Source organism: Pteropus vampyrus, unplaced genomic scaffold, assembly GCF_000151845.1.
Source record: "Pteropus vampyrus isolate Shadow unplaced genomic scaffold, Pvam_2.0 Scaffold194, whole genome shotgun sequence".
NCBI lineage: Eukaryota > Metazoa > Chordata > Mammalia > Chiroptera > Pteropodidae > Pteropus > Pteropus vampyrus.
Genome location: NW_011888975.1, coordinates 613,930 through 628,129, shown reverse-complemented (window position 1 = coordinate 628,129; position 14,200 = coordinate 613,930). Strand labels below are relative to the sequence as shown.

At 49.1% G+C, this 14,200-nt stretch overlaps 1 protein-coding gene across 1 annotated transcript; it reads left to right on the top strand.

The window, feature by feature from the left end:
• The first annotated feature begins 5,665 nt into the window (after positions 1–5,665).
• Positions 5,666–13,586, top strand: FASLG (Fas ligand). Its single transcript, XM_011371698.2, has 4 exons — positions 5,666–6,577; positions 7,146–7,191; positions 11,177–11,233; positions 12,415–13,586. Exons 1-4 carry the CDS (start codon positions 6,224–6,226, stop codon positions 12,807–12,809), a joined length of 852 nt encoding a protein of 283 aa, XP_011370000.1. The 5' UTR covers positions 5,666–6,223; the 3' UTR covers positions 12,810–13,586.
• Positions 13,587–14,200: the final 614 nt, after the last annotated feature.

The following is a 14,200-nucleotide window of genomic DNA, read 5'->3' as shown; positions in this document are numbered from 1 at the left end:
GGCCAGCCCAGCAGGACTCCACGGCTGGACGGGCCCTGGAGCCGAATCCAGGCTCTGTCACTTAGTTGTCGAGTGTAAAACTTTGGAAAAACTCTTAACCTTCTGAGCTTCAGTCTCCTTATCTGCCAAGGGGGATGTTTAAGACCCGAATTCAGAGCAAGCTCGGCCACCTCGTGGACTCTTTACCTTCTTTCAATCATTTGTAAAATGGACATAATAAAACTTATCTTAGAAGGCTGCTCGAGAGTCGAACGAGGGAAAGCATAGAGTTGCCAGCACAGCGCCTAGCACATAATAGTTGCTAAGTAAATGTTCCCTTCCTGACCCTTTTCCTCCTCTCCCCTGTCCACAGAATATCGAGTTAGAGTTTTGACGCCGAAAAGGTTGTGTGTACCCGAGGGAACGTGAACACATGGCCGGGGACACAACCCACCAAACCACGAGCTCTTTGAGGAGTCGGTGCTGTGATCACAGCTGTGTCTTCATACTCTTCACAGTGCTCAGCACGTGTGTGTCTGGGACTGACCAGAGCACGTGCCTGCTGCTTGTCATGTCCACGCATTGAAGACGGGGGGAGGGGCGTGGGGAGCACGAGGAGACAGCACAGATTTGCTTTCTGACTCTCCCAACTCCGGCTGTGGTCTTGGGGAAATCCCGTCAGCTCTGTGGGGCTCAGGTCTACGTCTGCAAAGCAAGGGACACGGTAAGGCGATCTCTACGTTGTCCCAGCACCGAGATTCTACAGCCGTGTCCCTTCCCGGTGGGTGAGATAGAATTGCAGCCGGTTTGCAAACCAGGCTCAGGGGAGAGAGCCTCGTTTGTGAAGTGGCAAATGGGTACAAGGCCTGGCGCTCGCTCGTCACTCTGTGGGCTGAGGCTGTCCTTTTCCTGCTGTCGCCAGGTCCATGAAGCCCATCCCAGGCTTGGGCGCTGCGTGTGCAAAACTTGCTTCTTGTGAGACCGACCCTGGGGATGCAAGGCTCTCGAGGCATCCAGCTGCATGGTCCTGACCAACATCTGCTAGACACTCAGAGGAAGCGGCGGGTGACAAAAACAACGACTTTGACATTTAAGCCAGTCTTCGGTGCATCGAACTTTCCCACAAACCCACCATGACACATGTTTTTGCAATGAAGTGTTTCAAACATCAATAAGGGGCTCATAAAAGAACCCACAAGACCCAGGCATTTCCAGTCTTCATAGATGTTGTTTGGGGTGTGCCTCACACCCCATCCCACTTCCTTGCTCCCCTGCAGGCAGTGGGCTCGCAGCCCTGTGCCCTGGGGGGCGTTGCTCCTGGGGCTGGCTTGAGCATAATCACTCTCACGCTGTGCCCTGTTGGGTTAGAATTTCGGCTCAAACACCAACGAGCTGTGTGACCTTAGGCAAGTCACTCATCGGAGCATTGGTTCCCTCATCTGTATTCGTCTACACAGCAGATACTTACTGGGCGTCTCTAATGCTGGGCACTATTCTTGGTTTCGAATTCATGTTTAGCCATTTCTCTTTGGGGAATTGAGACAGCTAGTCGCTGACAATGTGTGACCGCTGGCTCCGTTCCGGCTGTGCAGGTAGGGGTACGGTGTACGTGGGAGGGCCCAGAAGCAAAGATGGCCCATCTGCAGAGCTCAGCCCGAACTTGACCCGGCCAGGGGCGGCCACCAGCTTCCATCTGCAGCAGAATTTGGGGGACCTCGTGAGAGAAACAGTGAGTGCACTGAATGGTATTAAACCTTTGAGCCAGGAAGAGGGGACAGTCTCTCCTTGGCTCTTGGGATGTGCCTTGGGGTGCCGGAAGGTCATCTGGAGGCAGGAAAGGGTGCCCTGGGACCCCGTGGGATTGTAATGGGAGTGGACATCTTTGCGAGTAAGCCTGCATGGTTCCCCCCAAATGTCTTCTGACTCGTCACAGGGTTCGAGAGCCCCAAACCTATGAGTTTGTTAGAGTTTTCCACGTTTATTTCTTGGGGACATATTAGTTGCCAGGCACTGTGCTGGGCTGGGGATATAATAGAGTGAGATGACCCGATTTTACACACACGCACACACACAAAGTCGTGCTGGGCACCGAAGGGAAAAGCCCCAGAGTGTCACGAGAGAGAATCCTAACTCCGATGAACTCGTTTAGAAGGCGCGACCAGCGGTGGCCTCTTTGACGAAGTGACAAATGGATTATGCCTAAAGGATTCTAGGAGCTGGCAGACAAACGCGGGGCAGAGATGGGGCGAAGGACGTCCCGGCGAAGGCCCTGAGGTGGGCAAACGCTGGCCCCTGCGATGCGCTGAAAGATGGTGTGGCTGCCGGGAGGAGAGAGCTGCAGAGAGCAGAACGAGATAAGGGGCCGAGTTAGCCAGAGCCCAGATAATGCCGGCGCTCGGAAGTCGCCGTAAAGAGTTCGGTTTATTTTTTTCTAAAGGCAATGGGAAGCCACAGAAGTGTGATTTTAAGCAGCAGCCCTCCTTGATCGGATTTCCGTCTGAATCAGTGACGATTAAAGGAGGGAAAACAAGAGTTATGCCTAATAGCTCATCCCCAACTCACTTTTCATACTAGAAAAGGACATCAAAGTCAACTTTCTCTCGGGGACGAGGACAAATTGAAGCGTAAAGCAGGTGTGGCTGTCTACCTACTAAAGTGAGACAAAAAACCTTCAACATCTTGCAAATTTTCCTGAGCCGGTCAGATTTTGGGGGGTGGGAGTAGAGAAAGATCGCAGCCTTCGGAGACGAGCCAGGCTCGGCCGGGTGTTCTGCTTCTCAGCCTATGGCGGAAACAAGCAAAATGCCCCCAAAGGAGTAGAAGTTGGAGGGATCACAGACTTCTCAATGACAGCTCTGGATGCGAGAAGACAAAGTGTAATCGTTGCAAAACTTTGAAGACAAAAAATGTCTGACTTGGAAATGTATATCCAACTAAACTACCACTTGAAGACGAGGCCAGAGGAAACAGAAGCATCCATCACAACCCAGAATGAAAGCTCCAGGCAGCCCCGACATGATGGAGGTGGGAGTGGGGAGTGGGACCACCTCCCCACCCTGATTTCCCTGTGTGGGCCGTGTCGATGGGCTCCCTTGTCCTCTGCTTTCTAGCTGAATTTGCCTAACATGGAGCTGCAGCAGGAGAGGGGGGAGGAGGTGGGAGACAAGATTCAGGATATTTGTTCCCCAGGCTCCTCCAAGCTCACCCTGGGTGGCTGCAGTTCTTGACTGGAAGTCACAATGCCTGCGTAGGCTGTCTTCACCCAGTTCTTTCCTTCTTAAGTTCCAGTCACTGACCTCTTCCCTTGCCTAGTGGCCACGAGGACCCCATTCCCTCTAGCTCTAGAGCATCACACTACCCCTTCCATTTACTACAGTCGACCAATACGTTTGTAAGCCCCTTTTATTAAGACTCTGCCAAGCCCTCTAATTTGAGGGCTTCATTTGTCTGCTGATGAGATGTCGATGATACCATAGGAAACGACTCTTATTGACAGAAGCAATATCTAAAAAACAAAAACCTTAGGAAAACATCACAGTTAACGTGAAAAACTTTAGATGCCGACAATCGTAGTTACTGTTTTATATAGCTCTCGAGGTGTGGGATCATGCAAAAAGAAAAATGAGGTGTAAGGATTGGAAGGGAAGGTTAAAAATTGTCATTTTTTCCTCACCGATAATATAGATCTCTATAAAAAAATAAAACAGAAAACCAGACATACTATCGGACATAAAAAGAGAATCTCACAAGTTTCCAAGATTCGAGATTATTTATTACAAAATAAGGAGCATCGATCTAAACCAGTAATAGCCGTCTGTATTAGTTATGTATTGTTGCTTAACAAATGACCCCAAAATGTAATGGCCGAAAAAAATGTTTATTTTCTTGCAATTTCTGTGAGTCAGGAATCCAAGTTTAACTTAACTGGATGTTAGGGACTGAATGTTTGTGTCCCTCCCAAACTGATATGTCAAAACCCTGCATCCCAATGTGCTGGCATTAGGAGGTGGAGCCTTTGGAAAATAATTAGAATTAGAGTGACATCTCATCAATTCTGCTGTATCTGTTAGTTAGAAATGTGAGTCAATAGGTCCAGCCTAGACTCGAGGGGAGGGCATTATAAAAGGGCATGCATACCAGGAGGTAGGGGATTGCTGGGGTCATTTTAAAGGCTGCCTACCACGGAATCTAAAAATACCACAGAAAATAAGACACCACGTACAATCACAACCAAACTGCAAAGTGTCAAGCAATTAATCTAAGAAAGAACGTATAAAACCATCCTGGAGAACATTTTCAAGAAAAAGAAATGGATAGAGCAGAGACATTATAATGATAACACTTCCCCCAAATTAATACAATTATAGTTAATAGTGCCATAGTAGAACATTTTAGGAACATGATGGTGTTTTTCCCCCTAATACATTAATGGGAGATTAAATATATTCAAATAACTAAGTCAGTTTTGAAAAACAAGAGCAAAGAGGGGGAATTTTGCTATAACTAGCTCTCGAGGCATTCTACAAAGCCATAATTATGAAACCTGTGTGACTTTGGTATCGGGATAAAGAAAGAAATCAACGAAGCAGAAATACGAGCCCAGAAAAAGACACGACTATATGTAAAAACTCGATGTGTGATGAATATACCACTGCAGCTCGCTGGGGGAAAGATGGATTTTGTTGGGAAAACTGGCTCATAGGTGGAGAAAAACAAAGATGGACCCTTATTTGGTATCACAAGCAAAGGTGAACTCCAGATAAGTTCAAGCCTAAACACGCAATTTGTGACAGCGTGAGAGAAAGTGTTTTCAATGTCTAAAACTAACGACAGATTAATATCTAGAATACAACGTACAAGGAGATCCTGGGAATCAACACAATAGAGACCCAGCCGGAGAGCCAGAGTGATAGAAATGCCAACACGTGGTACAGAAACTAATGAAATTTGAAAAGTAGAGCCCCCAGTGAAATGGAAAATAGGGATTTATGGGAGGTTTATGTGTCTTACAAAGGAGAATGCTCGCAGCTGGAGATGAGCACGTGAAAGGTGATTGAATGTAAATGGTACCTGAGGCTGGAGGAAAAGGTGGGGCCGGTCCAGGTAGAGTTGCCATTTTGATAAAAAACAAACAGACAAACAAATAGGATGATCAGTTCAATCTGAGCTTCAGATAAACAACGAATAATTGTTTCAGCATATTCCGTGTCATATTTAGGACATACTCATCCTCAAAGTTACTTATTGCTTATCCGAAATTAAAATTTAACCAGGGCACCCTGCATTTCACTTGACAGCAGTAACAGTGGCCCCGAACGGAAATCCTAAGGGGATCGGGGTGCAGGGCTGTGGGAAACGCAGTGGACAGCGGGGCGGGCCCTGGGCCTGGGCACCTGTGTCTCGTCCACCGGGCAGCTGCTGCCCAGCTCCAGCCGATTGCATTCTCAGAGGGGTAGCCTTGAGGGCGTCCAACATTCCAATGGTTCAAAACAGAATAGAAATATGTATATTTTAATGTGGAATATCCCGATTTTTCAAGGAGACAGCCAATGGAAAGAGAAAACACTGCAAGGCACAGACAGGGCTCCGTAGGGCACGTGGGCCACTGGTTGGCAGCCTCTGATCCAATCCCTGGAGAGCGGGCGGGGCAGATTTTTCACTTGTATGCTGTGGTGCTAGGCCGGGTCAGTGTCTGGGGCAGAGAACTTGGATGTGGGGAAGGGGTGGCAGCAGGAGGTGACTCCCTCACACAGAAGGTAAGAAGTGCAAACCACACCTGTGGCCTCGGCTCAAAGCTTTCACTCCTCGGTGTCTGAACGTGCCCTGTGGCCACCGTTTTGGTGGCCGGGCAAAGGCCAAAGCCACGGGGTGGCGCGCGCAGCTACCTGCCTGCTCTGCGGAGCCCGAGGGGCCAGCCTACCCCAGCAGCATTTCAGGCCCCTCGCGCAGCCATTGGGGCTTTGACTTGTGGGTGGAAACTTCCCGGGGTTTGCTCTGAGCTTCTTGAGGCTTCTCGGCTTCAGATGCAAAGTGAGTGGGTGTCTCTCTGAGAAGCAGAAAGAGAGAACGAAAGAGCGAACGAAAGAGAGGTGTTTCCCTTGGCTATGGAAACTATAAAGGCGGAGCCGGCTTCCCCTCGCTGCGTCAGTCAGCAGCAGCGGTCCCCTCCTTGACCCCTGGGACTTCACGGGATTGAGAAGAAGGAAAACTCTTTTGCTGGGGCCTTCCTGAGTCAGTGGCTGCCATGCAGCAGCCCTTAAACTACCCATACCCCCAAATCTACTGGGTGGACAGCAGCGCCAGCTCGCCCTGGGCTCCTCCGGGGTCAGTCCTCCCCTGTCCGGCCTCGGCGCCCAGGAGGCCAGGTCAAAGGAGGCCACCGCCGCCACCTCCACCGCCACTGCCACCAACACTACTGCCGCCGCTGCCACCTCTGCCACCGCCACCGCCGCCGCCACCTCTGAAGAAGAGCAGGGACCACAACACAGGCTTGTGTCTCCTCGTGATGTTCTTCATGATCCTGGTGGCCCTGGTCGCCCTGGGCCTGGGGATGTTTCAGCTCTTCCACCTGCAGAGGGAGCTGGCCGAACTCAGAGAGGTAAGCCGGATGGACGGCCGTGCCCGTGGCCGCGGGTGTCACTGGGCTCCACGCAGGGGACGGTGGCCAGCTACACAGGGCCACCGTCTTGCAAAGCGCTTCTCGGCCCTGTTTTTCCCGTCTTAGAAACGGCTCGTTCTACTCCTCTATTCTACTGAGAATTGGAGACTCCTATGAGTAAACGGAGTATTTTCTGTCGGGTAGAAGGATCGGGCCAGAACGGGACTGGCGGTCCCTGTTCTCCCTTTGCCCGTTGGCACGTCACCCTGCTGAGCCACGCACTTAGAGGTTCAAGAAAGGAAAGAGACTTCGAGTCTTGCTTAGAAATGAATTTGTTCAAATGGCCAAACTAAAAAAAAATAACTTTCAAAATATTTAAAACTATTAAAACTATTTCAAATCTCAAAACCAAGGCCCAGGGAGGCACGAGGGCTCAGGCAGGGTCAGAGTTAGGGGTGGTCTGAGGTCCTTAGAGTCCCTTTCCGGGCTTGGCTTATTTGACAATTCTGCCTCCTTTGCTTAAATAACTTTATATTCACTATTTGTCTTTTCTCTTTCTCTTTGCCAGTCCACCAGCCAAAGGCACGTGGCATCATCTTTGGAGAAGCAAATAGGTGAGTCCTTCTGTGCGTGTACATGGAGTCTCCAGAGATGGTCCTCAGTGCTGAACCCTTGGGCGGACTGCCTTGAATCCCATCTGCTCGCAGGCACTGAGGATCCTGGCTAATTCTGAATCTCTGGCCATTTCAGTGCCTTGAGCTGCCCTAAACTATGAAGTGAATTCAATTCTTCAAGATCAGTGTCTGAGTACTATACATAATTCAAAATACTTTCCACTTGTCTTTGGGAAGAGACACATATACAACCCTGGACTTTGTCCCCTGAGCAGCTGGTCCCGGGTCAGTTCCCTCCCTCAGGCCTCCTGGTCCCCGTACACCGGGTGGTGGCTGTAACTCCTTGGGAGAGGAGTGTTTCTGGGTAAGGTCTTCTCCCATTTAAACTCTCCGAGAGATTGCTCAAGAGGCAAGCTTTTCTGAAACATACGTTATAGGAGATGTTGAAGATTTTAAAAAGCGGGAAATCAACCATCCACTTTCGGATGATTCTTTTGCTGTCGCTGGAAAGCTTGGGATTGGATGGCAGCCATTGTCGAAGGCAGTCCAGCTTCGCCACGGAGACCATCATGAGCTACCTTCAATAGTGAAGGAAAACCTTTTGTGTGAACACCAGGACAGGGAGGAGAGGCCATGTTGAACATGGACCTAATGAAATTTCAGGGCATAGTTTTGGAAATGGTGGACAGATAGATTTAGGGTGCTCCGGCTCATTAAGAGTCCTTGAACTTGAGATTTGGTAGGAGTGGGAAGGAAGCTCAGATAGTATCTGGTCCAATCATCTTTTTATCTCAAGAAAATCCTTTTTCAAAAGAGAAACAGAATACCAGCCGGTTTAGGTGACATTCCCAAGACCACTGGTGTGGAACTGGGGCTGGAGAGAACACAGGTTGTTCATGCCTTGGCACCTACAGGGCTTACCGGATATGGACCGGTGACTCGTGAAATAAGGCAACTCCCATCTCTCTATGATGACCGTGGGATGAGAAATAAAAAAGACAAGCAAGATGTCTCTGCAAAGGCAATAAGTAAATCTCACCCTTAGAAACTGGGAAGAAAACAGGAGGCAGCACTGGCCATCCAGTTTCTCAGGATATGCCCACTGCAGGTGACCTAAGTCATCCTGCTACCCTGGAATGCAGGCTCTCGTAGGAACCAGCCGTAAGATGCTCTGGTCCTCAGTTCTGGTTCTGAGTCCCCAAGTGGAATGTGGCTGGTGAAGCAGGTACCTAATTACTCATCTTTCACCCACTTTCTGGAGTCGTTTCAGTGATTAAAAGTCAAGTGAACAGATGAGTCAGCTCTACCAACCCCAAAAAAGAACCATCTTCTCTCGATTAACTCAAATCGACCAGAAATTGGTGAATTATCACATGGAAATCAAATTAGCAACTTTACTAATTAGATAAGAGATGCAAATTAAAATAAGACATAACCATTTTCATCCATCAAATTACTCAAGATTAAAAAATAAAAAAAAACTCAAATTGCTAAAAATGTGAGAGAAAAGGGCCTGCTTAAACACTAGTGACAGCCAGTGGGCATGTAAATCGCTATACCTTTTCTTCAGAGCAGTTTGGAGAAATATATCGAAGGATTAAAACTGTCGATTGAGTTTGTAATGTCATCACCAAGACTCTTATCTTAAGAAAATAATCAGAGATGCACCTGAAAATTTTTATATATAAGAATGTTCATCACCTCCTTCTAAGGCTGTTTATAGTCAACAATTCAGAAGAAACTTAAATGCCTCTTAATAAGAGATTAGTTAAATTCTCCATGGTGTATCCAGGTGAGAGCATAATTTGCAGCAACTGAAAATAGTATATGAGGACACTTAAAACCATGGAGATAGTGTGTTCTACAGTGTCAGATAAAAAGACGAGTTATAAGGCAGTAGGTTTCGCTTAATATCGACTCTCTACATATATACGCATATTTTTACGTTCTTAGTAAAGAACTGGAAGGATTTATTCTTCAACACATGAATCGTGATTTTCCCTGGGAGGTACTGCTACTGATTTTTAAAACTTTTTTTATGTGCTTCTTTTCTATTTTCCATTTTTCCACAGTTAACTCATTCGCAAATGTTCTTGGAGTGCTTCCTATGTGCCAGGCTGGGTGTCCAGGCAGGGTAGGGGGTGAGGGTGACCACCGAGAACAGGACAGGCAAGGGGCCTGCCCTTAGAGAACTCTGAGCAAGCTGGAGGAGATAAACAAAAGCAAGCAAACAGGCAGCATCATTTCACAGTGTACTACATGTACCTGAGATAGAGCGGTTTGGAAAGTCCCCTCTAAGGAGTGTGTGTGTGTGTGGGGGGGTGCATGGAAGAGGGGGTGGGAGGAGAGGAAAAAGCATTCCAGTACTGGAAATATCATGTGCAAAGACCCTGGGGCAGGAAACAGACTTCGCCACAATGCAGGATAGATTTCTAGCCTCCTTGTTCCAGTATTTATCCAGCAGGTATTTTTACTGGGTACCTCCTGTGAGACTCACACCCCACGAGACTCTCTGAGGGATAGAGATATACGGCGTGTGGTGCTCGGTTCCATTTCCTGTCAGAGCATGGCTGAATGCCAGATAAGCTGCACAGATGGCTTGTGGTGTAGGAATGCAGGCGAGGCTTGGTTCTGCCTTTCCTGTTCGCTGACACCTTGTTTGTGGTGGGTGGTCTTGGGTGGCAACAGAAGTGACGATGGCTCAGGTAATGTTCTCAGTTGGCTGGGGCATTTCTATGCCATATGTGAGTGTTATAGGCTAAACACACCGAGCCTGACGTGGACAAGTGCCTTTCTATGAATCTTTCTTGAATTTCTTAGCTCAATTCATTAGCTGAGTGATAGCTGCATTCGGTTAAATATTTGAACCCAGAGAAGCAGTGTCTATTTTGAAAACTCTTGTCAGCTTTAGCTCTTTGTTAAATTTAATTTAACAAACATTAACTGGCCACATGCCCATGTTAGAAACTGAGCTAAATACTCTAGTGGATTAAACTTAGAGTAAGGAATTTCCCGTTTATTTGGAGGAATAAGAGGTTATAGGGTTACCACGGAAAAGGGGAGTCGGATTTGACAAGAGAGGTGAAGACAGAGTGATTCCGGGTCTCAAAGGAAGGAAAAAATCATATTTGATTAAAAAGGCTTAGGAGGGTTTCTCAGAGGAAGAGCTATTTCCGGTGGTATTTGTAGGGTTGATAGAAACTGGACACAGAGGTGTGTTTGTGGGGGAGGGGCCTTCTGGGCAGAGAGAACAGAGTGAGCGAAGGTGTGGAGGCAGGGAAGCTGTATGTTCAGGTCACACCAGAGCTCCTGGTGTGTGCAGTGTCCCTTCCCAGTGACAGAGGAGAGAGAGCTGGACAGAGAGGTGGGGACCGTGCGCTGGGGAGGTGTACACCATCGCACGATCAGTGGGGGGCCACTCAAGCTGCGTGAGACCGGAGCATAATTAATTCGGGACAGATTGTAGAATGCCACCAGGACAAGACCCAGAGACCAGGAGGTGACTTAGCCGTCGCCTTTGGCCTCTGTGCTGCAGAGTCCCAGAGACGGCAGAGCCAGACCAGAAAGAGCCCCGGATCTGGCATCAGGAGACTGAGGCTCGGTCTCACTCCCCGACAGAGTAGCGAGTCCTCTCAGACGAGCCACCCAGCTGCGGAGCTCATCTTGCCTCTGCGAGGTGCCAAAATAATCTCTGTCTCTAAGGCTGAGACAGGTGCTCAGTGCAGTAACTGATACGACAGCCCTTCGTCAACCAACCTTTGTGTTGCTTTATTGGAACGTTAGAATCGATACACATGGCCGTGTTAATTTGCTTTATTTTTTGCCTCTGTTGCACCGGTTGGACTTGCATGATTAGCATATGTTAAGCCATTGCCATTTATGCTTTAGAACGATCTCTTTTAGTTGAATACCCCAGTTAGAACGCCACCAGAAGGATAGCCGGTATCTCCGTTTTACATATCTCTTTCATCTCTCTATGACACAGGTCACCCCAGTCCACCCTCCGAAAAAAAGGAGCCGAGGAAAGTGGCCCATTTGACAGGTGTGTATCTGGAGGTGCAGGTGGGGCTGGGGGAAGCCTGTGGCAGAAAGCAGAGATGCTGCTGGGCTTCCGTTACTGTCCTCTGGGGTGGACGGTAGAAGCAGTCACACCTCGTCAGGTCTCTCTCACACACATAGCGAGCCCCTAGTCTGGCCAAGGCCCAGTTCTGAACCGGAGAAGTGGCGTGATGATGGCATCGTCCCTGCCCGTAGCAGCTGACTCTTTTCATCATTCCAGAAACCCCGTGAGGGTGGAAGGCTTGGGTCCCAGATGTGAGAGCTGGCGAGGTGGGGGTGGCACAGTACTCGGGTCAGTTCCACTGGTTTTCTGGAAGAGCCTCTCTTGGCTTTGTCTGAGAGCAGAAATAGGAGTGAGAGGAGAGGCCTTGGCACTAGGGGACACCTGGCCTGTGGTCGCATGGTGGAGCGAAGCGATTTGGCAGCAGTGTGGTCTGGGCACGCACGTGTGAAGTCCGTGAACGTCTGACAAGTGGATACGTATCACAGGAAGTAGTCTGCTGCTGGCCCTGGAATTATTTGGGCAGAGGCTGTAGAATGATCCAGTTTAGACCGACAGACAATTATAGAGGGCATGTGTGTGCGCACACGCACGCCCAGCTTTGGGGACAAAGAGATAAATAACACTTGGTTTTTGCCCTCAAGGACTGTAAAATCGAACGGGGCGAGGCCATACACGAGCCATCATTTCAGTGCTGGAGAGCGTTTTCTGCTTAAGGCGTGTAATGATGCTATTCAGATACAAAGAAAAGGAGATTTTAGCCCACAGGGGGGCACTGAAGGCGAGGAGTCAGATAGGTGATCCCTGAGGTCTTTCCAACTTTAGAAGTTTAGAGTTCCCTGGGTCCAGCTTTTCCCCTCAGGGAGGGACCTCGAAGCCTCGCTGTTTGGGTGCCAGTCCTCAAGGTCATAGAACCTTCGTTCCAGAGAGCTAAAATCATCCCAGTCATTTCTCACTGCAGTGGATGAGGGCTACATATCACTGTCTCGTTGCGTGTTCCACTCGTGTGGATGATCACATCGAGGCAGGCAGTTTGACGAAGGTGCAATGGAAAAAAAACATTTGCTCAAGAAAGAGCCTGTGGTTTGGCCACGGACGCTTAGTTTGTCGGGCGCAGGGTGCTCCTGGCTGAAAGCTCCTTTCTCCTTTCTCCTTGGTTTCAGGCAAGCCCAACTCAAGATCCATGCCCCTGGAGTGGGAAGACACCTATGGAATTGCCCTGGTCTCCGGGGTGAAGTATAAGAAGGGTGGCCTTGTGATCAACGACACCGGGCTATACTTCCTGTACTCCAAGGTGTACTTCCGGGGCCAGTCCTGCAGCAACCAGCCCCTGAGCCACAAGGTCTACATGAGAAACTCTAAGTACCCCCACGACCTGGTGCTGATGGAGGGGAGGATGATGAACTACTGCACTACCGGCCAGATGTGGGCCCGCAGCAGCTACCTGGGCGCTGTGTTCAATCTCACCTGTGCTGACCATGTGTATGTCAATGTGTCGGAGCTCTCGCTGGTCAGTTTTGAGGAATCGAAGACATTTTTCGGCTTATATAAGCTCTAGGAAAAGCACTTTGGGATTCTTTCCATTACATTGCAGGCAATCAGAATGTTGTCTTGAAGGAAAGTCTTCTTATGCCTCCTGGAGGCCAAGTGAGAAGACAAACCAAGAGGGTCTTGAGGCCACAGGGTCCAGCAGTCCCTCGTACCACCTAAGGTCCGTGAGCCGGACAGGAGGATGAATGTAACGCATGGACATAACACCCTGGGCTGCACGGCCAGAAGCAGACGTGGGGAGGGCAGCCCCCGGGGTGATCTGCACGCGTCTTAAGTGGCCGAGGGTGTTTGGCACATTGAACGGGACACCTTTTAACTCACCTCTTGGTGGTGGGTCTACTGTCTACCTCAGGGGAGGCTGTCTTTCAGAAATACAGATGGGACATGAGCGCGTGAGGGCTGGAAAAAGAAGACTAGGCTTGCGTGCGTGATAAGCTAAAAGGCCGGAAGGCCCACGTTCTACTCGCAGCATCTTCTACATCCGTAGCCTGAGCCTCCAGATGATGCTAACGGAGGAGTGGGGGAGGTCTTTGGGGGACCCAGTCCATTCCCTAGACAGCATGTATATTTCTAGTGCAATTATAGGTGTGTGTGTGTGTGTGCGTGTGTGGTGCGTGTGTGCGAGGGACTAGGCGAGCTGTGTAATTAGAAAGGGGAGATGGTGAAGGACGTGTTAGGGAAATACAGGGTGTGTTTGGTGGTAGGTTTTGAATGCTTCTTGGCAACCAACTCTAACAGTCCTCAAAACCCTTCGTCAGCTAGCGAGGCTGTTTTCTATAATATAACCGATATTTATATCTATTTTGTGCCTTTTTGATGAAAAGAATACATGTAATAAATGCTATATTTTAGAATAACAGTTAGGCATTATGCATATACTTTTTGGAAATCACTAATATTTGTTTGTCTCCCTTAATATTCCTTTCTCCCACGGCTTGGTCATTATGACGTCAGGCCATTTGCAGGAGAACGGGCCGGGGTGAGAAGAACTGCGAAGCAATGTCCCATCTCTGCCAGGCTCGCCTCTCCTCGCTGCATTCTCTTTCCTCTGCTCCTCCCAGGGCCCAGAGAGTCCACCGCTGGTGTTATTACTGGTGTTAAGGTCACCCACCTTCCCACAGACCTGAGGACAGCTTGTCTTTTTCCTGGGGGCAGAGGTCTGGCACAGTGAGAAGGGCACAGACTTTGGACTAAAAAAAATCTGATTTTGAATCTTTGTTCCTCCCCTTTACTAACTATGCAATCGCTGTGCAGGTCACTGGACCTCTCTGGAACAGGAAAGGGCTGATATGGACATAAGTATCTAACACGTAGTAGCATGTCAAGAATGGTATCTGCCAGTATTAGAAAGCCGCTCTGTGAGGGGCACGTCAGCCTCCAGAAGAAGGCGCGTTTCTG